The following is a 27,078-nucleotide window of genomic DNA, read 5'->3' as shown; positions in this document are numbered from 1 at the left end:
ACATTATCAGGATGGGGGCTTGGTGTCTGTGTATGTGTAAGATTTTATCACTGGCGTACCTTCTAGTGATGCATTAAATGAATTACAAATAACCTCGCCGCTAAGCGCGTAACAACTACTATAGAAGCCGCAGAGTTTTAAAAAATGTTTTAATGTAAACATGCCCGACGGCTAATAGCTTAAAGCTACAATTATCGTGTGAAATAGTTTTTGGCACGGTTGCCAAGTCTGCTTGTTTTTTTCTCTAAAGTTGCTTGTAGATTCCGTGAGTCGCGTTTCTTTGGGCTTGTTTCAGAACGTGCAGTCGCTTATTTCGGCTCTAAACATCGACTATTAACAGCACGTCTTCATACAGAAGGCAGATAGGGGAAAACGTGTATGGCTGACAAGTTTGGCCCCTTTAAGCGACTGAAATCAGAAATAGCGATTCGACATGGTGGCTCCTAGTGGGTGCACCGACACCTATGTAGTTATAAACAACTAATGCTAAATTAGGAGAATGCTTTAATTTTTAATGTGATGTTATTAGGCTTTGCAAAAATATGTATTTATAAAAGCAGTACTTAGTTACACACTGTCCCTTTTTAAAGGACGTGATGCTAATTAGCTTCATGCCTATTTTTGTTGAGAGTACAGCCCATCTGGTATATTAATACCACAATGTTGATTGGTACATACACCTCTCATACAAAGGATACTATTAGAAGTGCCTTATTACCATATAATGGTCTGAGTGTGAACTAGACATGTGAGCAAAACAATAAAAGTTATTTTTTAACTATGGGTTTGAAGCTTTGTCATGACACTGGGAATGGGAAATTAGTTATAGTATTAATAAGATAATTTGTATAATGGATATAATTATAGAAATTGTACATTCTGTGCATGTATTTCTAATATGCAACTTTGAATCAAAGGAGTACTTTAGATTATGAAAAGATAATGTATAAATAATGATATATAAATTATTAGTTACATGAGTTTATACCCTGATCTAATATTGTTTTATCGTTAAACAGGGGACCAAGACTGGGAAAGTACATTAATGGGGTGTCTTTAGTATTTAGCTGTAGTTGAAACACTATGGAATGATGTTCACATTGTAACACTGATTTCATGTTTGGAGAAAGGGGATACGACCTCTTAGAACTGTGCAGCACATGAGTTGGCAGTATTTAGTTTTTATTTAGTTATATAAGACAGTGTAATGATAAAAAAGGAATAGTTGTTCAGAAACACATTTTTGACACAATTTCAAAGACTAGTTTGAGCATATTGAGATTATAAAGTTTTCATTACCTAAGTGCCTAGTGTCGCTTATTAGCATCATACCAAAATGTACACTAATAATTTACCATATGGTACTAATGATCAATCTCTAGTTTTACATCTGGTAGACAGCAAAAACACAAGTAATTTTTTTTGTACAATTGGATATAGATTCAGCCATTTAGGGGGTTAAATCTGAATCTGCCACTGCATGCATTATTGTGGGTTTTTCTATTACAATAAAATACAGTTTAACCAAACGAGTTCTTGTGCTTCAGTCCTTAGAAAGAAAAGCATAATAAACCACTCTGACTTTTCACAAATACCCTGATCGTTTCATCTGTAAATATGTCTTTTTTTCAGTTTCTCTATGAATCTTACAAAGTAAGCTGATGTTATACTACCTGTTTGATTGGTACCTGTTACTGAAAATGAAAGTAGTAAAATGAGTGGTAGACATAACTGAAGTTTCCTTTTAGGCCCTTCTCACACTTCTGTGCTTCCTCAAACCTACAGAAGTGGCAAATAACCTCACTTAGAAAAACTTTCACAATAAAGCTATTATTAGAGCAGATAAACTGATTTGCTATGCTGTGTGAATGGTCTGGAGAGAAAAAAATATATATTTAGCTTCACAGCTGAGTGAGTTTAAAATGAAAATCAACTAATTCTGGTCAGCTACCAAACAATATACAGTATTTACTGTTAATTTGTTAATCAGACCAACAGTTGATGTTGCTACTGAATATGTGTGTAGTTAATGTGTCCAGAGAAGACAGTTCTTCATTTTAAAACCAAACTTACCAGCATTTGTGTGGGGGGTTGGTGTGAATTCAGCACTCTGCCACCATAGCCTTTTTACTTTATCCAAATTAGCATTTTGTTGAAGAGTTTGTGCTTTATCTCACTCCCGTCAACCCCCTCTTTTTCTCCTGTGTGGGACTCCTCAGCTTCTGTCTACCCCTGTAAACCGTCAGACAAGAGGCTGACATTACGTCACTTTCTCCAGAGGAACAACCACACAGGCTTTTGAAGAGCTGGGCCTTTCCAGGGCACTGGCTGCCTTCATCTCCCAGGAGTTGGTGTTAACTCTGGAAGACGTTCATTGAAGCTGGCGTTCGCTTAAAGAGAGTGCTTTAAAAAAACAAAAAGAAAGAAGCCTGGAGGGCCCAGAAAACAGGCATAGTTTCCCACTGCATGGGAGTTGACATTCCATTGATGCCACCAACTTGTTTTCTTTGCTTCAGCCAAAGACAAAAACATTTTCTGATGCAGTTTTTCTGTTAGCAGCTCTTCCCATGCTTGTAGATCGAAGTGAGTAGTGCTGCATGCTTATTACTTTCTAGCTTTCCTGCTATGAGGGGGCGCTCCTTTGAAGGATCAGGAGACAAAGAATTTCTGAAGGCCATTAAATATGCCTTTATGATCCTTGTCATTCCCCTGGTCCTTGAGATTCATTCATATTCAGTGTGTCGTCTGTAGGTCAAGTTGTGGATATAGATTTATTTTATTTTTTTACATCAAGGCAAACCGACAAGTAATTGGCTGCATAGTCTAAACTTGGGTTAGAATATTAAAAATATGGTCCATAGATGAATCAGCACTAGGAGCAGAGCTAGAAGGGTGGCCCGGGTAGCAGTGGCCCCCTCTAGAACCTAAGTGGACATCCCAGGTGCCACCCAAATACAAAATACACCACACCTAGCGTGTAAAGATACGCGGTTAGAGTAAAAGATGAATACCGTTTCTGTCCATGTGTGAGGTGACGCACTGGATTTGCGCTGCTGTATAGGCTGTACATCCTCTGGGCGTGGCCATTTCCCATTTTTACTACAGTCCATGAGTGCCAATAGCGTACCGCGCACGTGACGTCACCGTCTCAAGAGCAACGGCCCTTTTGCCGCTTAGGTAGGGCACACAGGTAGAGAACGCCCGTAGCAACCAGCGATATGACCGACTTTGCAGCCATTAAACTTTCCCAAGACGATGTCCCAGGCGCACGGATTACTGGTCGCACTGTCGAAGAACACACCAACCTTCAGCTCAAACGATGGCTTGAGTGTCGAGGGCTTAAAAAACCGGAAAACGGGCCGAGTTGATCGAACGGTAAGCTTTGGGGGTTTTTTCTGCGCGGCGGTCATGGCGTCGTCGGTCGTTTTTTTTTGTTTGTAATCACCGTCCAGGAATCGGTATATGTTTAATGTTTGTCTTGTTTGAAATGTTTTTCAGTAGGCTATCCTGGTAGCAGGCTATCATGTTAGCGCCTGCTACCATGACAGCCTATATGCTGTCATGGTAGCAGGCGCTTCATTATTAACATGTCGGCCACCAAAATACTCTTACCTTGACTTGATGTCGCTGGAATTGGGTCAGGATGTTCTTCGGTTGGGCCCTTTCCTCCAACAAAATGCTTGCTACATATGTAGGCCGACCGCACCGGTGTACCCAGCGCACACATTTCTCCTTGGCACTCTTGAATTTCGGGAAATTAATGAAGAAAACATCCTTCATATGCTGCCGATCAGCGTACCTCGAGTCGCTGTTGCACGTTCCATAGCAACAACGATGGTCTTAGATTTGGAAAAAGCAGTCGTTTTAACGAGTAAAACCAAGGCTAACGCACGTCTCTTTTACAGCGACACAGCGGCGGACTATGCAAGCTTGCCCTACTGCGTACCACGTGATGTGACGTCATCGTGACGTTACGTTTCTAAAAATAGCTCGCTCGCGGTACGCTAATGACAAATAGGAAGAGTAGTGACGTAAAATCTGAAAACAGATCAGTTTTTACCAGGATATTCATATATGCATAATGGAAATAGCATAATTATCACTAAATGTTTGATGGGTGTGTAAAAATGGCTAAAGACTTAAATTAATGAGGTCAATATTTTTACAATACATCCGCGATGCCCGTGGGGCCATATTACGCTGTTTTGGCTCCCGCACCCCTTCGCGTGGTCAAGTGTTTCCACTTTGCCCACTTAAGAAAATTCCTAGCTACGCAGACGAGCAAGCGCGCCTTCTGGCGGACGTTAATGATTATAATCATCTTTATGATTCTGCCCATAAAGATCACTGTGATCAACAAATTGTTAACAATTCCTGGACCGACATCGCCATCACTCTTTGAAAACAGACAGTAAGAGGCTTAAATGTTGGAAACAACTGTGTTTTCTACCTTTTACGTAGTACGGGGTGTAGTACGCTTGCCGTAGGAATGCAACGCTGCCCTCTAGCGTCCAGGAGAATAGTGCTACTTAGGAGGAAAAGCCGCACAGAGCAGAAATGCTGCCGACGTGGTGTCCGCAATGCCAAGAAGAAGGTGAAAGTTGTCAAGAAGGCGTATGCTTTAGGTAGCATGGTAGAGAAACCCAATGTGTTCCTTTATTAGTATGTGAACCCCTGAGTAAAACTTTGCACACCCTCTGGCCACCTCTTGTATAAAACTAGGTCCACCTCTGCCAGTGCTGAGGGGGAGGAATTACTGTTTGGTGAGGACTGTGTAAGGAATGTAAATCTGGTTGCAGATTGTCCTTTAAAGCTATTCACCATCTCACTATTCACATCTCTGTGAAGAAATTAGCCGTGCTCATTTGCCAAATGTGTGGGTTTGTTGTTAATTCAGATACTAAAATGAAAGCCGGAACTGGTTGGGTTAGAAGAAAAAAAAGAAATAACCTGATTTTAAAATGAAGATCTGTTAGGAGGCTGAGAGACACATCCAAGAAAACTGAACCCCCGCAAGGAGCAAATTAGACATCCTGTTTAATCCACCAGATTGTTTTCAAATGCATTTTTACTGTTGAATCTTCCTTTTTTTGTCCCTCGGTAGTAACATTTATTTGTATCAGCAGTAAAATGACAGCTAAATGGAAGCGTACTGTAGCACAATAAAGACAAGCAATTATAATAAAATGAAATAATTGCATGACTGAATCAAAGGTACATACTTCCATAAAGGATTTAAACACTTATACTGGGTTGTCTTGTCTGCTATTTTACCAAACAGGGAAGTGACAATTACATTATATGTTTCGCAGATCGACAGCTGAATTCTCCCCAACTTATTGGTTTTGCCCTAATTAAAGAAGTTAGTTATGCTTGTCATATTGTATATAATTATATTTTTGCTCTTAATACTGCAGCACCATTTTCTAAAGGCACAGGATTATTTCTGAGAATCAGTATCAAGTTTGAAACTTTAATATTGTGACAACCCTATTTATTATGCTATGGATACTGATCGTTTAACGTATCCATTCATGTTTTACTGAAATAATTTTAAACCAAACACAGTAGCCTGAAACATTTTGACATGGTTCCCATACTGTGCTAGCTGCTTTTGTTAATCATCTCCTTGTGTCTTGGCGGATAATTTCATGGTCTGGGGATCCGTGTGGTCAGATCATCGGTCAGTTTACTGCATTTTTGCACCATCATTATCTTGCACTGCCAACAATTAACTTTTCAAATTAATGCCTTTTTTGCACCACTATTTTTGCACCATAAACATGGTGGAACATTCTTCTGCACACCTTTTTCACCTGCACTGTTAGATTCTTATCACTGCTGCACTTTATATTGTAATGTTATTGTATTGCAGTTGCAATCTCATTGCATTTTCATAAGCTGTATGCAACGAGATTTCATTTTGTATGCGCTCTGATATAAAATGACAATAAAGTTTGTCTAAGTCTTTGTCTCAAACGATGACTTGTGACTTGTTTGTAGGGCTGAACAATTTTGGAAAATAATCTAATTGCGATTTTTTTTTTTTATTAATATTGCGATTTAATGCGATTTTTTTCCAGTTTAATTTATCATGTGTTTTTAAACATATACAAACAACACATCATTTTGTTTCCTCGCTGTGCAGATTAGTTGCTAAAAGACCAGCAGCATCTAAACTCAGAGCAGAAATGATTGCGTTCTGCCTACAATATATTTCAACCAAAATTGCAATTTTGACTTTTCTCTGCGTTAACCAGAAGCAACAAAAATGGCTTCTAAATAAAGATGTTTGTAAACAAGGACTATTCAAAACAAGAACTTTTAATGTTTCTATTAATCAGAATATTATTCAAGAGAATAGCTTTTAGTTGATTTGGACATCAATCCTTGTTGAACATAAAGTGCAACCAACAAACAAGTCTATGTATTAAACTGATTGACCAGAACTTAATGCTATGTATGATTATATAAACTCTAAAACAAGTAATAAAATTAGATTATCTCACGGCTGCAACTGTCTTCCCTTCCATGTGGAGGCAAACCCACTTTAAACATTTTACCAACACCTAAAGGACGTGTCTAATTCCCTGATTGTTACATAGCCAAATATTGCAGACTCTGCGATTTGGAAATTGCGTTTTTTAAATCGCTATTATATTGAAAATGCGATTAATTGTTCAGCCCTACTTGTTTGGCACCGTTTCCTCGTCCAATTCACTTATTTTTCCTCCCAGAAAACAGCCGTTTTGTTGTAGAGCTGAACAGGTTACAAATCCCCTTTTTAGATGTTGGATTATGTGGAAAGTTGGGGGCGAAGCTTGCTGTTGGAACGCTGGGGGGGTCAGAGCATGACGTAATATTGGGAGTTGCATTTTATAATAATGAACAACATACTTTTGAATAATATTTAATAGATCCAACCTGGGTCGCGACCTAGCCAGCACCTGGTGTTTTGGGAACAGCGGCGGGGGTTTTGTGGGAAAGCCCCCGCCGTCTTTCTGCTCCAGCAGAGCCTCAGAATGATGTGGACGGGACTCGGGTTGCTGCAGTGGGCCTAATCCTGCGTTTGTGCCTTCCCTTCTGTTGGTTTTTCCAGCTCAGCCTTATGCTGAAGTCGTACGACATGTGTTCGCCCCGGTTTGTGGTCCGGGCCTCGCTGTGCTCTCTGCGCTCTCATCTGCCTCTCCGTTAACGTCGGGCTGCTCGCAGCAAAGCCAACAGTCAGCATTGTTCAGGAATAAGCGCTGGCTTTGATGTGCGTCAGGGATGCATTACAGGACCGATATAGACGGGCTGTTTCAGCACGAGGACGTCTTAGGGAGAAAATTCTTGTTCTTTTGAAAGAACATTCAATATTCAGTGAATATTTTAGTTCATTAAATCTCAAAAGTAATGGATCTCAGAGCCCATTACTGATGCTATTAGTGGTAACTGCCCCTGCTTGCAGTAATTACCTGAAAGACATTCATTTTTTTTTTTACTTTTTTAGCAGATCTGTCTTTGACTTAGTGGCTCGTTTGCCTTTGTCCTTAGTTAACCTCTATTCTAACCTGGTTACAACAGTTCTTACTGCATGGCTTTAGCAGAACCATTCCTAACTCTATTTTAGGGTTTATTATTATTATTATTTGACAAGACGGCCAGATTCCCTGCTATACTTTGCTTAATCTTTATGCCAATATGACATTTCTAGAATAGTTTGATAATGCAGTTTGACCTCATGTCGTCTCAGGACGCTGCAGACTGATCTGTGTCTGAAAGACCTTTCACCACTTTCTGTCACTCTCACGCTTTCTTCATTGTGGCGTCTGCATCCATCAACAATGACTTCGGCCCATTGGCTGGGATATATTTAAACCACTTCTGCTTTTGGTTCCCTTATTTCTGGTGTTCTGCAAGTTTTCTTTCTTGACCGGAGGCTTTTAAACAGGACACGACTGTGTCACAGCCTGAGTTTCCATCTGAGCTGGCGGCTGAGGTCTGGACTTTTGTGCTGATGCTACTAAAGCCACTTCTTGATCACTTTGCAACCCCACTGCTAGTTTGCTGGCTCGGTCAAATGTGCCGTAAACCAGAGGCTTTCTCCCAAAGCTCCAGACTTTATCTGACTCGTTGAAGTAGAAAAGCTTCAAATCTAGCTGTCAGACTGAGCAGAGAGTTCATTTAGTTTTATTTATGACCAGAACCGGCATGGATACTGCATATTATCTATGGGCTAAGAGTAAAATACTCTGATTTGTGTGAAAGTAGGAAGGGGAAGGACAGTCGCTGCAGAGAGAACTGGTTGCAGATTTTCTCTCAGGTTGACTGCTGCAGGTTTGTGATCACTATATTCTTCCTTGTTTACTTGGTTTTTCCATTTTTAATTTAAACAAATTAAAGTTGTTCTACTTGTTCATTATATATTTCCTATCTCTATCTTGGAAAGGTAAGCATGCGGTGTAAGGCTTCCAGTCTTAAACCGGCCAGCTTCTAGTAACGGGTGGAAATTCAGTTCACCAGAGATTTCTCCTTTCCCAAGTTAAGTTTCTGCAGACTGATGTTAAGACCTTAACATTTCATAAAATGCCAAAGGAAATAGATTTTTGTTATGGTCGAGAATTTTTTTTAACGTTCTTTATAAAAAAGATCAGAACAAAATAAAAGTGTGACTATCTATCTATCTATCTATCTATCTATCTATCTATCTATCTATCTATCTATCTATCTATCTATCTATCTATCTATCTATCTATCTATCTATCTATCTATCTATCTATCTATCTATCTATCTATCTATACACATGCTTAACAGTACTCTATGCCTACTTCATTAATTAAATGAAGTACTGAGTTTTTTTTGTAGGAAAGAGATTTTTAAATAATTACACTGCGTTTGATTTGAAAAAAAAAAAAAAAAAATAGAACCAATTTAGTTTCTTAGCAATCCCAAAAGGATTTGGGTCACTCTGTCTTGATGATCTCTGTATTTGGTCATGTTTAATAAATTACTGTAATTAAAAGGAGACTAGAATGCAGCAAAATCTGTTTGCCCAAAAGTCACTGGATAGATGTGGTCCTACTGAGCGTGAAATTAAAGAGAACTGGGCAGATACTTTGTATCTCTTGTATTTTCCATTCTAAGAACATTTTGTAAGAAAAATCTGTTGGTCATAATTTTGTCCAAAGTAAAAATAAAAAGTGTCCATCTGCATCCTGTGCTAATAGGCTAAATTTGTACCATTTTTTTAATTTCACTACGGGGGCCACACAAAATCAGTGAAGGGGCTGAACTTTGGACCTGAAGACATCTCAATGTGAATATAGCTATGTTAACATGCACAGAATTTCATGATGAGGCTGAAATTCATTTGGACAAAAAAATAAAATAATAAAAATAATCAGATTGTACCATTTATGTGGGCAAAAAAAAATCTGTCAATCCGATGATGATGTGCGTTTTTATGCGCCTGGCTTTATTCAGAGTAGAACTACTCTGAAATTTGCAGTCATCAAGTTTACCTAAAAGAGAAACCACAGAAGAAGTATTTCTGTCTTTGCAAACTAAGCAGTGTTGTATGAGTTCATTTGTTTTTCGAGCATCCAGGTTCTGCTCACTTCTGAATAACTAATAATTTTGAGGTGATTTAATGTTTCTAATTGAAAGGTTGTCTTGGGATCACAGCCAGTTTTGCTCGCCAACATTTCCTTCAGTCAAAGCGGAAAAGCGTCACATTGACGTCCTCGCATATGCGCACAGCTTGGCTCATTCAGAATAACGTCACCATGACGATCATTAACATGCATGACGATCAGATTATCAATCGGCATAAACCACCCCTCTCATTCGAATTACTATTTTATTCCCATTGAGCTTAATCTGATCACAATATTCCAACTGAAGTGTTTACATGATGTATTTTTATTCTGTTCACCCCCTTTATTTCGGTTACTTTCGTCCATGCAAACGTAGCTTGTGATTCATTTCTTTACATTTCGACCCACAAGATCTATTTTAGAGTCACCTACATTCATCACAACAAAACAAAAGAGCGACCACGGCTGTGCTGTTATATTTCCTCTATTTTTTACTTTTGAAATTAAAATTGATAAAAAAAAAATTGGTTATATGTGGTTTAACAATGCAAAGCTATCATGTTTACAAGTGCTGCCTGTTGAGGCCTTTGTCTGCTAACATGACTTTAATGTCAACTCTTTACTGTAATCTCCATCTGCTTCAGGCGGGGTTATAACCTCCTTTTGAAAGCCCAGACTTGTATAGCTGGACTTGTTTTAACTCCTTATCTCAGACAGGCAGGGCTGCAGGTTACTGAGGGCCGAATGGTGAAGTATATTGCTTCCAGACACCCGCTGGATTGTAAATGTCACATCCTGCGCCTTTCAGGTCTTCTCCGCTTTGATTTCCAGCATATGTGTAAAATGTGTATGAGGCCAACACAGCATCCATCATGTCTCTAGTTATTTTCTGATGAACTCTTTGGCTGAACTAAAAGGGAATAAAAGTCCAAAGCTGTGATGTGACAGAACTGAGTGACTCACGACGTGATTACAGCAGTATTTGTTGGTCCTTTCATTTCAGCCACTTTGCTCCTGAAATCTGGAGCGCCCTCCTGCCAGACATTTGTAATATTGACTCTATCTCTCTGCTCAAATCAAGACCCCAAACTTGCTTAAGAACTCATACTTTTAATTGATTTACTCTGGCTTTTATTGTACAGTGTCCTCAAGTGACCTGAAAGGCTATTTTAAACTAAAGGCATTATTATAATTACTATTATTTTGGTCTTGTGCTCCCAGACTAACTCGGATGTTTAAGAATGTAATTTGTTTCCTGGGGACTGATGTGGTGATTGTTTTCACTCTCTGATTATGGTAAATATTGAGAATTTGGTAAAACAATACAAACATTTTTATAAAACGTCCTCCGTGTGTCAGTTTGAGTTCATGTAGAGGGCAGCGCTGAAGGTTGGGTGGTATCGCTTTTTAAAATCTTTAGTCCTGGCTAATGTCGTTACCGTCGAACGGGACATTTGTGCCAGCAAGCTCTCTGACGTTCTCACGATTGTCCTTTCCATGTTCTTGAATGACGATATTTAAAAAAACGAGAAAACATTCATCAGAAAAGCATTCAAACATGGCCGCCTTTATTACCCCAAATCATCAAATCAACTGGTTAACCTTTGGTGATTTAAATTAATTAGTTGCCTTTCTGAGGATAGTATAGCACATTACAGACGACCAACTTTATAAATTGTTTGATGGTTAATTCAGAGCTTTGGTCTAGAGAAAAGGTTGGAGATCAGGAAATTTATTTCTAATCAAAATAATTAATAAATATGTCACTGCTTAATCGGCAGTGATTTGATCACCTGATGATCCTCGGATAAATTATTATGACTATAAGGACAAATGTTAAAAAGTCAGAAGGACAAGAGCAGAACACTGGCATTTTGTACACAGAGGAGAGCAAAACGCTTGTAAAAAAAATACTGAAGCCTTAAAACTTTGTCTGACTGTTACGAGTCCAGATTTTAACCAAGTAAACGAATCTAAGAATTTTTTTTCTATTTTTTTATTTCTGGTGTTCCCTAAGGACTAATCTCAACATCCATCTTCTCTTGGCCTGACAATCTGGCCCTAGGAGGATATTAACCCCTTACTGCCTCAGTTTATTCAGTCATTTAAAGAGAAGACAGCAATGGGCTTCCCGTGTGATCTTTAGTATGTGGAACATCCATCGATGACACCAGTGGGACACATACAGCACTTTAACCGTGTTAAAACCAAAACCACTTTGAGGATAATTCATGCTGGTCAACAACCTCAGGGATTGCTGCAAAGCCATCAACAATGCAGACGACTCTCCCTGTGGCTCTACGGTTCCCCAGGAGTGACTGCTGCTTGGAGAGACTTTGATGCAATCAACTGGTTTCCTTATATAGGACATTTTTGACCAATCTGTATAATCTGACCCAATCTGTATAATATGATTGAACGTAACTTTGTAAAGTGCCTTGAGATGACATGTTTCATGATTTGGCGCTATATAAATAAAATTTAATTGAATTGAATTAAATCAGTGGCTATCGTTGGTCATCCTGTTCAGAAACATTTTTTGCTATACTGCGTAAAAAGGTCCTTCAGTCCTGACAGTAGTCAATACATTATGTTTTCAGAAAAAGGAAAAGATTAGATCTCTGTGAGAGCTACAGGCCTGTAAAAACTCAACCAATCCTTTGCAGTTTGGTCTGAATGGCAGGGATTGGTCACAGTTTTAGCTCTTTCCTCACTCCCCTTTTTTGTGTCCTGTCTGGCAATGTGGCAATAAGAGTTGTTGTCTTAATGCCAAGAAGAGCCCAGAGTTTAGAGCCTTACTGCTTTCACCATAGTGCCAATCGTTCTGACAGGCTCACGTAGCGCCAGTGTGCGTGCGAATTCCTTGTTAGTTTTTATGTATCAGTTTAGCTTAGCAGTTAGCTTAGCCGTTAGCTTAGCATTTAGCTGTTCACTGTAGCTCCGGTGCTCTCACCAAATACTTTGAAAATGGCCGAGAGTCGCAAGAAACAAACCACGTACGAGTTTATGAAAAGAACAGGAAGGTCTCAGTAGACAGAAATAAGGCCAGAGTGGATTTCAGAGATTTTTTTTATGCGATCACCCTAAGGAGCGGTTATTCAAAAAGGGACTTTCGTACTTATATTTCTGGAGAAATCGCCGACTCTACCTTGAAGTCAAGAAAAGTGTGGAAATGTGAAATAAGTGTGTGGGATCTCTGCGTTTAGCACTCTTTTAAGACCGGATCTGAGCGATTGTACAGAGTTATGCAGAAAACATTCAAAACAACAGAGTTGACCAGAGTACAATACAATAAAAAGCTCCAAAAGCAGAACACAAAAGAAACTATGCAAAAACAGTAATAATCTGCCTCTAAAAGCACACCTGCTAGTTTTATTTGCCTTTCCAAACAGTTTTTCAAGTTAGATTTGCATTTGAAAGAGTCTGAAGTTCAAAGCACTATTGCTGTCATAGAGTAAAATAATCTGGTAACCTGAGTGGGGATAGTTAGAACAGAGAAATGTTAGAACATGAAAGAGGACACTTTCCCATTAGAATGTTCCACTTTAAGACACTTCTACAGTTATTTTGTGGTGGGAAATGAAAGAAAATTCTTTCCACTGTCATCATAAAAAAAGGTAATGAAAGCAGAAAAGGAAGCATTTTGCTTTAGGTTTATAAGCAGCTCCTGTTGGGCCATGATTTCTGATTTTATCATCGCATGTTTATGCTCTTTATTTGGGCTCAATGAGTGCGTTAAGATCTCCTAGCAACCAGATCAGATAGTCTGGAGAGAAGTTGGCTAGTGGAACAAATGGCTAAATATACTAAATCAACTGTTCTCAGGGGAGCTCAACATTAATACCAGTGATGTTTACCTGTTCCTATATACTGTCAGAAAAGAAACAGGCTGTAAACTAAACATTATGCTCTAGCATCATGTCGCAGTATCATTATTTTTGTGAAATAAACCCACGTAACATTTTCCCATATTTCCGTGTGTCGTAAATCAAAGAAAATGTGAGTTAATCACCCCCCCAATACTTTACAACTTTTATTTTTCATAACACCAAACCATCTGTGACTTTATGAAACCTTGGATAAATGGTGACTCAGCCACATATGCGGCCAGTTACACGACATTGTTCATTTATATATTGACACTTTTAATTCAGATACATCTCCCCCTATGGGCCAGGAAGGGTTATTACCATTGTTTTATTTTATTTTTTCACTTGGATTATCTCTGGGGGAAATCTCTGAATTAAAAAAGGTATCTGAACTCGTCTAGTCGATTGCTTGCACTGTTAGAAATGTTGGTTATACCATGTCAACAATGCTTGCAGGGTCCTCCCATCTATTACCTATACTCGCTTACTGTTGGAGGGGGGTGACATAAACTTTATGACATATTTAGGACAGTGTTGGTCATGATTGTTGGATGAAGCTACAACTTTTTTTTAGGGGTTACAAAACAGGTGTCCTATATTTTTTTTCATCTTTAAAAATAAAGGCAACATCTCTATCAAGCACCAATTAAACTTTTATTTTCCTTTTTGTACTTCAACAATTTCAGATGGCTAGAATATGAACGCGAGGTGTTTGAAAAAAAGAGGAGGGTTTAATGTGGAGATGCACGCTCTTATCGTCAACAACATTGGTGTAGGCCGATAATCGTCTTGTTGTAAGATATCGGTATCGGTCCGATAACTATAACTGGGCCGATATTATTAACCGGTGTTTATTTTGATCTTTTTGCCATTTGGTTATGTGTTTCTGAGAGAGGAGGGGGTTGTTTGGTCATGTGACAGTGATACTGTTGCAGCACAGGATGGTGGGGTGTTGACAACACGATAATTCAATTACAATATACATCAATCAACAGACGTATATCGATGATAGAAAAAGAGATCCATAGAAAGTTTAATATAATAAAAGTCTTCCTTTCTTATGCATTATAACCATGTAGGTTAATATTACAGTCATTACATCCTCCCAGCCAATCACAAACACAGACCCAGGGATGCCCCGTCACCAAGCCCCGCCCCCTTCAAAGAGTTCAGAGAGCACGAGTCTTTTTTTCTTTTTTTAAAACTTGTAGTTTTAGTGAAAAGTTGGTTGAATAAAAGGTTGAGTTTGAATTCAGTGTTTGTTCTGTATCTAAAAATCGGTCACTGAGCAACAGCATAAAATGGTCAGGGCTGCACTTAAAATATATGTTTTGAATTATTGATAGCGATCAATATGATTTCTATTTTATTGATATGCTTTTTTTTTTCTATATCGTCCAGCCCTAGAACGGACAGAGAAAAAGGAATGTCAGCTGTCTGACATTTATGCTGTCTAAGGGAATGGAAATATCTACAATATAAATAATATCGGCCATAACAGTAATATGGTAGTATGTGATGGCGGTTGTACTGAAACAGTAATTTCCCTCTGGGATCATTAAAGTATTTCTGATTCTGAATATTATTATTATTCAACTTCAGACATAAAACAATTAGTTTAATAAGGTTATCAAATTAGTTTTACCACGTTCTTCTTGGGAAGTACACCGTTTACAAGTAAAAGGGTTAAATAATCAACAGTTATAATTATTTTTGTTTCAATCAAAAATAATTCAGATTAGAGCTGCACTATTGTAGGGAGTCTTAGTATGGCCATAATATTGGTTAATACTGCAACAATATCAGTTGTATTTTATGCCTATTTTCTTATTTCTCTCTTTGTCGTCTGTGCATCCAGTCCTCTGTGATCTTCAGCGTTTTGCGATTTGTGTCAGGTTAATGGATAAATGTTGCATTAATGTGGAAAACGTATGTTTTGAGCTTAAAACAGTCTTGAGATATGAATATTGCACACACTGATGTTTGCAACGACAATATATATTTGCGGTTTATTGTGCATCCTCTGGCTGCATTTTCAAAAGGATGGAAAGGCGATGTGCAGAAAGCATTATTTGTCAACTAAAGAACAGAGTTGGGGTTAATTGTGACATGTGTTGGTGTAATTTATCAAGCGTTGTTAAAGCAGGAACAACGTTTTTGACTAGATGGCTAACCATAAACGTGTTCACAGTTGTGTTAGAGTAAAAATCAGTTTTTTAGGTTAGCTACATTAACGGGAGACTAAATTATTCTGTTGGCCTCTGATTTAAATCAATCCACATCTGGAATGAGTAACATGCTGTGAGGCATTAAACCTCCATTATACGCTTTCTTCCCCGCAGGGCTGCCTTTGCCCTGACAAAGCCGCTCAAGATGAACATGGTGAAAAGGATCATGGGGCGGCCGCGGCAGGAGGAGTGCAGCCCGCAGGACAACGCGCTGGGCCTGATGCACCTGCGACGCCTCTTCTCCGAGCTCTGCCACCCTCCTCGCCACATGACCCAGAAGGAGCAGGAGGAGAAGCTCTACATGATGCTTCCTGTATTTAACAGGGTAAGTCAGGTTTGGCCTCATCAGAGGCGGATCGATACCGGGCGTCTCTTATTACGTTTGTGCTCTGGAAGGAGAGTAATCCGAACATGTTCCTGTTTCCTCCAGGTAGGATGAGCTGATCAGAACAAAGAAATTACACCTTTCTAACTTTTTCCACTGCACTCTCTGTGCCAGCGGTGTGTGGCTAAAAAATTAGAGGTCCTGTCAAAGAAAATTTCTGAGCATACTGCCTCCTACTTCTTTTTTTTTTATTTTATTTTTTTTACTTTTTGTTATGATTTATTAAAAACTAAATGGGTATTGTCTATCTTGTATTAACACAGGGTCAGAGGTGGGTAGAGTAGACAAAAACTGTACTAAAGTAAGTACAGTTTTTTGGTAACTACATATGTCGCTGCACATATTTTACTCAAGTAAAAGTAAAAAGTTGTCAGCCAAGAAATTAATCAATTAAGAGTAAAAAAAAAGCGTTCAGTAAGAAAGCTACTTGAGTACTCAGTAACTAATCATGACATCTGATGATTTAATAATTTAAAATTATGTAATCGGACAGATATAATATATGGTTATGTGCAAATTCTGGTATTTTAAAGACAAATTTAAAAAAATATGCAAAGAATAATAATTGCAAAAAATCTAATTCAGGCAAAAGAAAGTTTTCTAAAAAAAAATGTTTTTCAACATTAAATTTAAAAGCAATACTTACAGCAGATAATGTATCTACAGTATGTTAGAACAGTGCAAAGTACTTCCAGTAACAATATCTACTGTTTACTGTACGTTCATCTGACCTCCAAATGACTCAACAAGCTCAGCAGATAGAAAATAACATTAAATAATAAAGATTGTGTAAAAATAAAAAAGTCTCACTTCAACATAAACTATAGGTTTTTGTCTCTGGTGTACTTTTGGTTAAAACAAGTTTGTTCTTTATTAATGAAGTTACTCACAGCAGGTAGAGCAGCCAGAAATGTTACTCAAGTAAGAGCAGTGATACTCTAGTAATAATGACTCAAGTAAAAGTAAGAAGTACAGAGCAGTGAAACTACTCCTAAAAGTACATTCTGTTTAAAAAAGGTAAATGTAACTGAGTAAATGTAACTAGTTACTACCCACCTCTGCACATGGTGAAGCTGGAAATCCTCAGCATATTGTCATTTAGTTACTATCTAGCACTCAATCCAGTTAGGAATGCAAAGCGGTGCAGTTGGTAGCAGTTATATTGCAGTAAAAAAGGTCAATGTTTTGAATCCCAGCCTGGGGTATCTTGCATGCTCTCCCTGTGCTTTATGGCTTAGGGTTCTCCAGCTGCCTTCCACTGTCCAAAAACGCGACTGTTTGGTTAATTGGTTTCTCAAAATTACCCTTAGCGTGTCTCTGTGTTGACCCACGATGATGACCTATCCAGGGTGGAGACCCCCCAATAATATTGTTGATATTCAACAATAATATGGAATTTCCATGATTCTCTTATGTTTGTTGGTGAATGGTAAATGGCCTGTTCTTGGGCTGCCATACAACAACTGAGACGGTTACAGGATGCACTCCCCAGCTCCTGCGCCACTGTTCACCCCCCCCCCCCCCTCGTTTCTCAGCAGTTTAAACATTCCTAGGGTATACCCCTGAAACAACATAAATACAGTAAATGTAGTGTTATGTTTTTGTCAAAAGTAACTTGATTATAAAATGTGCAGTTGCAAAGGGTATTTTAACAAGAACACAATCTTTCAAAACCCAGAGTCTTGGATAAATGGATAAATTGATGACTTTGTAAAAGAGTTTAAATAGTTATGTTTTTAATACAAATAGTTTGAAAAACAGCAAAAGCCGATCTGTTGGTGATAACACTTAAAATTATTATTTCTCAGTCTTAAAGGGTAACTCACCTTCATTGCAACTTTTTTGCCAATAAACTGCTAACATGCTTGTCTTATAGTACTGTCTACAAATCCTGGTCATTATTTTGCCAAATTAGTGCGTATATGTTGAAATCCTGCTTTTGTGTCTAAAACCATCAGTGTTGCGCCTTCCTAGGGTTAAACATTGGTTTGCATTGAATTTAGAATCCATATTTCTATTGGTTCAATAGTTTTTGTGACGTAAATTTGAGAAACTGGCGTCAGTAGCTCTGCCGCTGTGGGGTCTCAAAGCAACAACAAAAACAACAACACAGCTCTATGTTGTGCCTCCATACTGAACACTGCTACACTTTTCAGACCGTCTAATGACCTTTTTTCTTCAAAAAGCCCGACTAGCAATAAATCTAGTGCTCTTTTTGTGTGTTATTGGTGAATTTATGTAAAAGCAACCAATTGTTCTGTAGTTACTATCTTGAGGCCTTAGCGCTGTCTCAAAGCGCTCTCTCCCTTTCCAGCATTTCCCTGCCCACTATGATGGAATTTTTAAAAAATTTGTCTCTGTGTGGGAATTTGCATTTACATAGGGATGAATTACACTTTAAAAGTTTACATTAAAGAAAGTTCAAACACTTTTTGCTGTGTTAAACTGGATGTTACACACTGCTTCTTTGCTGCAGGAAAGTGTATAACCAAAGCCCCTGGGCATGATTTCAAGTGTACAAGAAGATAATGGAAAGGAGGCAAGGGAAGAAATGACAACATAAAGGAAATGAAAACCCTTAGACCTTCTGTCAGTGCTGAGTCCGGTGTGGGATTATGTTTGCACAGTTTATTGACGGCAAGGATGCAAAATGCTCTTTATATGGTTCTCTTTTTAAAACTCAAAAAGCTCCTTAAAAGATGTCAGCTAAACAGCTCCCATTCACCCAGGCTGCATGGCGGAGCAGAGTCAGCTTCTCAACCAGAGCTCACTGATGAGCTCAGAAGGCACAGATGATAACATGATATTTTCTATCATGAGATGATCCCAATACCATGGTCGATGGTGAGAGATTTTGTGGGGATTATTAGTGTTTCATATTATTTATTCTATTCAATTTACTTGTTTCTATTCGTTAGCCTAATAGGTTTCTGTTATGTTATAAATACATCCAAGTTTAAAAATGTGTAAGATAACCACACGTTTTTGTTTATTCAGGCAGTATTTAATACAGGTGGCACAATAAATTGTAAAAATATAATGACGTGTGTCTTTTAAAATTCAGCATATTGTAAAAAAAACAAAAAAAAACCCTTCATGTTATGGAAAGACCGTCGACAACACTGACGTTTTTTAGAAAAGTGTGTCCCGTTTGAGCCAACAGGAAAATTCAACTGCAGTAGCCACAGTTCAACCCTAAGAGGGCAGCACTAAGATGGTTTTAAGACAAATATTGCAGAACTAAACAAGTTCACATAAAAATTTTGAACTTTTAATGCACAGTAACATTAAAGTAGCAGCCTTAGGCTCAGTTTATACAGTTTATCTGCAGTTTATCTTGGGGTTTAAATAATGCAGCTAGTGCCTTTATAATGTGTAAGCTTATTTTTCTTGTCCCCTGCACCAACATCATGCCACCAGCATTCATGTAAACACTGAACGTTGAGAGTCTGTCCTGTTTAGTGGGATGATTTTAGTTGACCCTTTCCAGCTCTCCTTCACGCAAGTCAGAAAATAATCTTCCCTTATGGTTTTGCAGCCACTGCTGCAGGCAGCTTAGTTAAGTGTTCTCATCAGACTGAAGAGCAACACTAAGGCTCGTCAGCTAATTATCCAGCTCTGGCAGCGATGCACTCACTGGTTGCATGATTGAATGTGAGAATTCAGCAGCAGGGCTCCCTGGGTCTACTTTCCTGTCAGATTTACTGAACAAACTAACTATGAACTGTATCTTTGAGCGACCTTCCTTCATGTTTTCTCACCAGGGTTGTCACAATACTAAAATTTCAAATATGATATCCAAACTAACAGAAATGCTAAATACTTGATGCCATTTTCGATACTGCAGAAATATCTTTTGAAGGCACACAGTTATTTCTGGCTAAGAGCCAAACATTATTTACAATAATAATGACCATCTGAAGCTCTATTAATTAGGGCAAAACTAATCAGTACAGGCCAATTCATGCCTTGTTTGAAAAAAATATATAGTTTAACCGTCACTTCTCTGTTTGGCGATCAGGAGACAAGATAACACTAATAGTATAATTGTTAGTATCTTTTATTGAAGTATGTACCCTTGAGTTAGTCAGCTAATTATTTTACTTGCTCACCTTGTAATGTGCCACTGTGTGCGTCCTTTTTTCTGTCAATTCAAGACATTTGGTACAAATAAAATGTCCTACTGAGGGACAAATGCTATACAGCAGCAACTCTGTACAATTTCTGTCTTTTCTGGTAATTTCCAAATCTATTTTCTTTGCTGATCAACTGTAGCAGCGAGGCAGATTGCAACAGCTTCCTTAAGCTGTAACTGTGAAGACTTTAAAGGAGCCAAGCAAATGATCACTATTTTTGTGAATTATTGATAGCGAGGTGATTAAAAATTATCACAGTGTTCTTTATCCTCAACATTTTCTTTTAAATTCACTCATAAATGTATTCCTAAAATCTAAATTATTAAAATCCGGAACCACAAACGGCTACTATGCCAAATAAATTTGTATTCAGCAAAGTTTTTTCCTTAAAAGGAAGAACCTTTATAACTTAAGGGACAAATGTGAGTTTAAAATGTGCAGTCTGGGCTACAAGAAAGAGCTTTTGTGAATCAGTACGTTGGGAGAAACTATGAAGCAGTTTAAATTGTAGATAAAGCAATGTACAGACATAAAACAGTTTAAAGCATTATTTATTACAACATATAGATATGAGAAACAATTGTTCAGCTATTAATGTCCATTTTATTATGGTTATTAGTTAAAATTAACATTACTGGTTAATAATATATTAGCTCTGTATGTTGATACACTTTAGATAATCATGAGTAAGATTATTGATGCTTGCTTATATTCACAGGAAAATATGAAAATCACTATGATTTGTAGATATATTGACTAAAAGTAAAATTTTAATGAGCTAATATCTCTAGGAAGGATCGATGATGAAGTTGAAAAAAGTTTGGATTCAGACTTTTGAACGCGCAAATATTCTTTGTTCTTTACTGTTTCTCCTCTCTTGTTTTGTTTTTTGATTTCTTTTAGTAATTTAGTTATTTTCTTCTTCACTTTTGTCATACAGTCGATAAAATTCAATTTCAGCTCAACTTGAAGCAGCTAAACATAACGTGTGGTGTTTGCTGCAGGTTTTTGGGAATGCTCCGCCCAGCAGCATGATGGAGAAGTTCTCCGACCTGCTGCAGTTCACCACCCAGGTGTCAAGACTCATGGTGACCGAGATCCGACGCAGAGCCTCGAATAAATCCACAGGTGAGCGTTCGGAGCGCCAGCCTCGCGCTCTAATGTTTGTGTGTGTTTCTTCTCTGCTTGACTGTATCAGCTGCTGTTTTACAGTTTCTGTACATACAGTTGCAGTTTAATTTTAATTAATCTGTACATCAGGCTTGTCCAGGCTATTCGGACCACAATCTGCAAGTTTACAGGAGGGGACATTTGTATCCCCAACATAAAGCTCAATCATTTTATTGCAGATATTCGTTTTACCTTGCTCAGCAAAAGATTAAAATTGCTATATTTTAATAAACCAATGTAGGAAATAATAAGCTGTTATCCAAAATTACCAACACCGGCCCATTGAAGGAAAAAAGAAAAGTAAGATCTAACGAGGAATCAAGGAGTCCAAAAACTAGGGCTCAGGCGTTTGCATTAATTAAAGAAAGATAAACAGTTTTATAATGTTTTGGGTTAAACATTTTCTATTTCGTTGCTCTAGAAAGTGCTTTTAATTGATTCCTAGCAACAAAAACAAAAAAAGCCCTTGCTATATTTTGCCAAGTTTAATGAATGGGTGTACTGAATTATCTTTCTGAGTAAAAATTCACTGGATGTTTTTGGCCCTGCTTACTATAATATTAAGATAAAAACAAAAAAAAAAAGGCTGATAACACAAAAATCCTTTGGGTTGTACATCAAATCTTGTATTTATTGTATTTCATTTGGTGTAGGGCAAAATTTTATATTGTTCTTGAACTGCGGTTCGGGGGCAACACAAAAGTTTCCCACGGTCCACACTTTGGCCGTCCTTGGGCTGCAATATAGTTTAGTTTAGGAAACTAAACTATAATGATAACACTAAACTATAACAGAGAGCCTGCAGCAGACAGGTAGGCCTGTTCTCTGGGTTGTTGTCAAGCAGAGAACGTCTCTGATTCTGCAGCAGATTTCTCCAGCTGGTCTCCAGGCCCCTGCAGACTGAGTCAGTCGCTGAGTCATGACGTCATGATGACTCAGCAGCTCTCGGTCTTCATCTGATCCAACCAATGAGAAGCTAGAGATGTGGGCTGCATTTCACCCTAAACGTTTGCTCGTTTATTTTATTTTTAAGCTCTCATAGGTCAGAGGGGCAGTTTTGGCACATAGCGTTTTTTTTTGTTTTTTTTCAGGAGACAAACCAAGAAGCCTCAGCTGTGCTCTTTCCCCACGTCACCTCCACCATCATGATTTATTTCTTCCATTTCTGTTCATTGTTCCGGCGGCCATCTGCCCACAACAGTGTCCCGTCACCGTCCATCTGTTTAACCACATGATCGTGTGTTTCCCCCCGCAGAAGCCGCCAGCCGAGCCATAGTCCAGTTCCTGGAGGTGAACCAGAGTGAGGAAGCGAGTCGTGGCTGGATGCTTCTGACCACCATCAACCTGCTGGCCTCCTCTGGACAGGTCAGTAAAGAGACCACTGAGCTGTTTAATGTGAGCCGTTTAAGGTGTTCTAGTTTTTTTTCCCAGGCTTGAGTCCTGGGAAGGCAGCAACTCCCCCAGTTTGAATCCCTCAGACTGACACTTAGCAAAACCCATATCCCTGAATGGACCCGGTCACTTTAACCCTTTAAAACCAGAGGGTGTCAGGAGGAATGTCCGCCTGCAATTACATATCTGATATAAATCAAGCACAGCTCCAAAGTTATAAAGTGTAAATGTTAGTTTTTGTGTGACACTAAGGCATTAAAGATTATTTTTCAAGTGGAACCACTAGTACAAATGACACTATGTCTGATTTATAGGTGATTAAATAGAAAAAAAAATCCAGTTTTCTGAGCCTCATCTAAATATTTTTCAAATAAATACTGCAAAACTACATGAAAACCCTTTTTAAATAATAAATAATATAAGAGAAGCCTCATTATATATAGCCTTATTATGTTTGTGCACTTATACTAACCTTAATCAGAGTTTGAAAATAATCATGAACAAGTTTACATACACTAAGATTACTATGAAAAGTTATAGAAAAACCAGCACCGCCTGCTTCTTCTTGTCTGGCTGCAAACCTGGCTAGTGGCAGGATGGATATAAAACTTTGTATATCCACATCTTGACTATAACTGCAGCATATCTGGACTCAATCAGCTGAAGCATATACGCATGTTCCACAAAGCTTTTAGTGGGCAGAGTGCCAGGCGTACCTGTGATTTATCCAAATAGGCTAAAACTGTGCCACATTTTTTTTTTTTTTTCACCTTTATAAAAGGGAAGCAGATCAAATAAAGGTGCTGATTTCCACTGTAGGACTCCTTCTGCACATGAAAAAGCCTTTGGCAATAAGATTTATCCTGTGTTTCACCAACATGTATTATTGTGCACAGCATAAATCAGTAAGATGAAGAGAAAATCCAGAAATCATGACCCATTAGTTTTTTTTTTTTACTCTGCTAGGACCTGTTCACTCCTCTGCATCACTATGGTGATAGATGTTGAGACATGAAAAAAACAGAAATTACATTGTTAATTGGTCACTGCTGCAGCTCATGCCTTTTCTTCATTGTGCGCACAGCAGCATGGAGTGAGAGTTTTGTAAGGTCTGTTACGCAGTGAGATTACAACACCAGGACAGGTGCGACAGAGACGTGCTGTATCTTGCTTAAAAGGTAGGGGGGACGAGGAAGCGCTCCTTCTGGCGGAGGTTAGTAAATATAGACATCTTCATGATTCGGCCCAAAAACATCACAATGATCAACAAATTATCGACAATTCCCGGGCAAAATCGACGTCACTCTTGGAAGACAGTAAGAGGGTTAAATATTGGAAACAACCATGTTTTCTACTTCTATGTGTAGTGGGATGTAGTACACTTGGTGTGGAAGCGCACCGCTGCCCTCTAGAGTCAAAGAGAATAGTGCTACTTTAGAGGAAATGCTGCAGACGTTCCCACACGTCTCATTTCTGCACGGACAGTACTTTTATCAAGCATAAAGCAACCTTTAGACCACTCAACCTTCTTCTTCATGGGCTCAGCTGGCAGAGTGGCATCCTTGGCGATGCTCCCTTGGGTTGTAGGTAACACAGTTGCTAAGAAATCTTCTGTACTGTGGAGAGCTTCCTGACTGGAGTTTTCCATCGTCTCACCAGACACTGTCTGTGCGCTTCCCTTGTGTCTCCCCCTTCCTAAACCTGATCTTCCCGGTACCGGGTTAGCAGACGGGTAACTGAATGTTGAACCAGAGACTGGTCAACCCCAAGTAGTCCAGTCTAAAAGTAATAAAAGCACGAATAACCTTCTCAAGGGCATCATGAGGACGGTAATCCTCGACTTTACTGATAAGCCTCAAATGAGAAAATCTAGAGTGGACTACTGCACCGACCCTTTTATTGAACTTAAAATCTGAATTAAAGACACACCATCAGGAATTGAAACAGGTTTCCCTTCAACAAATTAAAACAACGGCTTCATTTAATTTGCATATTTAGACCCAGGCTGTGGGAGAGCTTTTGCCAAGACTAAAGATTAATTAAAAAGAGGGATTCAAGGTGTTTTGAACTACAAATTACCTTTTATGAAAGGATTTCTTTTTTATTTTAATACATTGCCTGAATCCACACTACATAAACCAAACTGTACCAAAGAGACACACAAAGTGCCTGTGAGACAGCGCTGAGAGAAGTATAAAACTCATAGCAGCTATCACTGCTGCCTCAGTGCACTTCTTCCAGAACGACTGGGGCTTAAAGTCGCCATTTAAACAAAACGTTGCTAAAAGTTATTGTTGTTAGTTGCTTTTTGAAAGAAAATTGTTAGAGGTGTCTGAAAAGTTGATAAATATAGCAACAAAGACTAAATGGACACCAGTGGACTGTCCTCTCTAGTTTTCCTTCCATCCTGAGATGCAGTAGCCGCTGCCGCTAGCAGTAGCCGCTGCCGCTAGCAGTAGCCGCTGCCGCTAGCAGTAGCCGCTGTCGCTAGCAGTAGCCGCTGCGGCTAGCAGCTTTGCAGCCAGACAGGAAGAAGCAGAGAAAAAATATTGAAAATCTAAACTCGCATACAAACTCACTTACATTTGATATAAGGGTATGAATAAGTTTGGGCTTAACTGTATTGGCAAGTCACTTGATGGATAAATAATAAATTACCCCCAAAAATTCAATCAAGACATCCTTGCATGCATTCTAGAAGAAAAAAAAAAAAAACAACCATCAGATTTTTAATTAAGTTAATGTTGTTGTTATGGAACAAGACCATATTTCCACTAGACGGGACAGATATTTTTTTAAATGAATCCGGAAAAGGACTTTAACATGTAACTTAGTCTTACAGCGTTATGAAAAGCTTCTGAAAGTGCAGACAAATTTCTAAAACGAGCTAATTTCTAAATCTATAATATAAAAAAATTATTAGAAAAAGCGCCCTGAGCAGTTTTCCTGCGTGGGTGTGAGAGAGAGACGAGGTTAAAGAGGATTTTATCTGCGTCTCGGACGGTAAACCCAGGACTCTCCCAGCAGCCGGTCGGTAAACCTTTCATAAACCGTCTCACCTCCTGCTCTTTGTGTCTCACCGGCTAAAATGGCTGCATTTCTCTCACCGCCAGCTGTTACGGCATTTCCAGTCTCTCTCTCCGTCTCTCTCTCTTGACGCAGAGCAACTGCTCCGACGTATTTCCTCCATCGCTTTCCTGTCTCACATTCTCACCTCACCTTTAGTTTTTACCCTGATTTCAGGGCTGCAGACTCCATCTGTCTGTCTCCAGCCTTCACACACACCTCTCAGGTTAAGGCTGCAGCAGGTGAGGCTCCATTCTTCAGCTCTCTCCAACCTTTTGTTTTGTTATTCCCTTTTTTCCCCCCCTCCCTTCCTCTCGCCTTCATCGATCAGCTGAAAGGCCTTTATTCGTCTCTGTATGTGTGACAATTATCATAAATTGGAAAGTGTGTGATTTAGTCACTGCGAGCTGTATTTTCAGTGTGTGTGTAGGAGGCCGTTTCATTATCTGAATCATTCGCCCCAGCGAGCACAGCTCTCCTCTCCTCATCTCGTCCTCCCTGGTTTGCCAGCATAACACAAACCGTAAAATGCACACATTAAACAACACAAATGGTAAAATGCACACATTAAACAACACAAACGGTAAAATGCACACATTAAACAACACAACCCGTAAAATGCACACATTAAACAACACAACCCGTAAAATGCACACATAAACAACACACGCCTCAGGCCGTTATGGCCGTTCTCTTCACAGCAACTCTGCCAAGAATCCACAACTCAATTTATTAGTCACACTAAAGAAAAATAAATGTATTTGTCTTTATTTTTGGAGCGTCGGCTCAGAAAATCTCACTGTTTTTGTGAACCGGACTATTTCTGGAGATTATTTGTTAGATTTTTTTTTTTTTTTTTTTGCACCAGTGGGCCGGTGTTGGACATTTTGCTCGATCACCGTTTCACACCTTGTGTAGTTTTGCTTTGTTGGTTCCTGCAGTATTCTGATAGTTTGAGTCTCTCAGATCTCTCAAGTTTAAATTAAAACATATGAGGTGTTTTTTATGGCTATTTATGCTCTTAGTTTCTGCGTAAGCTGAGCTACGATGAAAGATAAATAAATTATGAAATGGCCGTGAATAAAACTGGTGTGAAATGGAAGTAGGAAAATTGGCAAACAGGTGAATTTATCTGAAGTTTCTAAAGACAGGCCGATATTTGAGCTGATCAATAGATTTTATTTACCGATTAGGTTTAGCCCAGAGACAATGCTAAAATTTGGTCCCTTTTTATCCATCCTGTCTTCACTCAT

The 27,078-nt window shown here is 38.7% G+C and overlaps 1 protein-coding gene across 7 annotated transcripts in view; it reads left to right on the top strand.

Annotated features, from left to right (window-relative positions):
* The window catches only part of wdfy3 (WD repeat and FYVE domain containing 3), a 161,496-nt gene that overhangs the window by 17,503 nt on the left and 116,915 nt on the right, over positions 1-27,078 (top strand). For all 7 annotated transcript variants that reach the window (XM_036144345.1, XM_036144346.1, XM_036144341.1 and 4 more), the window contains exons 2-4: positions 15,791-16,001; positions 21,202-21,325; positions 22,623-22,732. In XM_036144345.1, the coding sequence (XP_036000238.1) occupies positions 15,822-16,001; positions 21,202-21,325; positions 22,623-22,732 (414 nt within the window). In that variant the 5' untranslated portion in view covers positions 15,791-15,821. The remainder of the gene's footprint in view (positions 1-15,790; positions 16,002-21,201; positions 21,326-22,622; positions 22,733-27,078) is intronic.

Source organism: Fundulus heteroclitus, chromosome 12 (assembly GCF_011125445.2).
Source record: "Fundulus heteroclitus isolate FHET01 chromosome 12, MU-UCD_Fhet_4.1, whole genome shotgun sequence".
NCBI classification, from domain to species: Eukaryota; Metazoa; Chordata; class Actinopteri; order Cyprinodontiformes; family Fundulidae; genus Fundulus; species Fundulus heteroclitus.
Note: the sequence above shows the minus strand (reverse complement) of the source record. Positions and strands in the feature narration are given on the sequence as shown.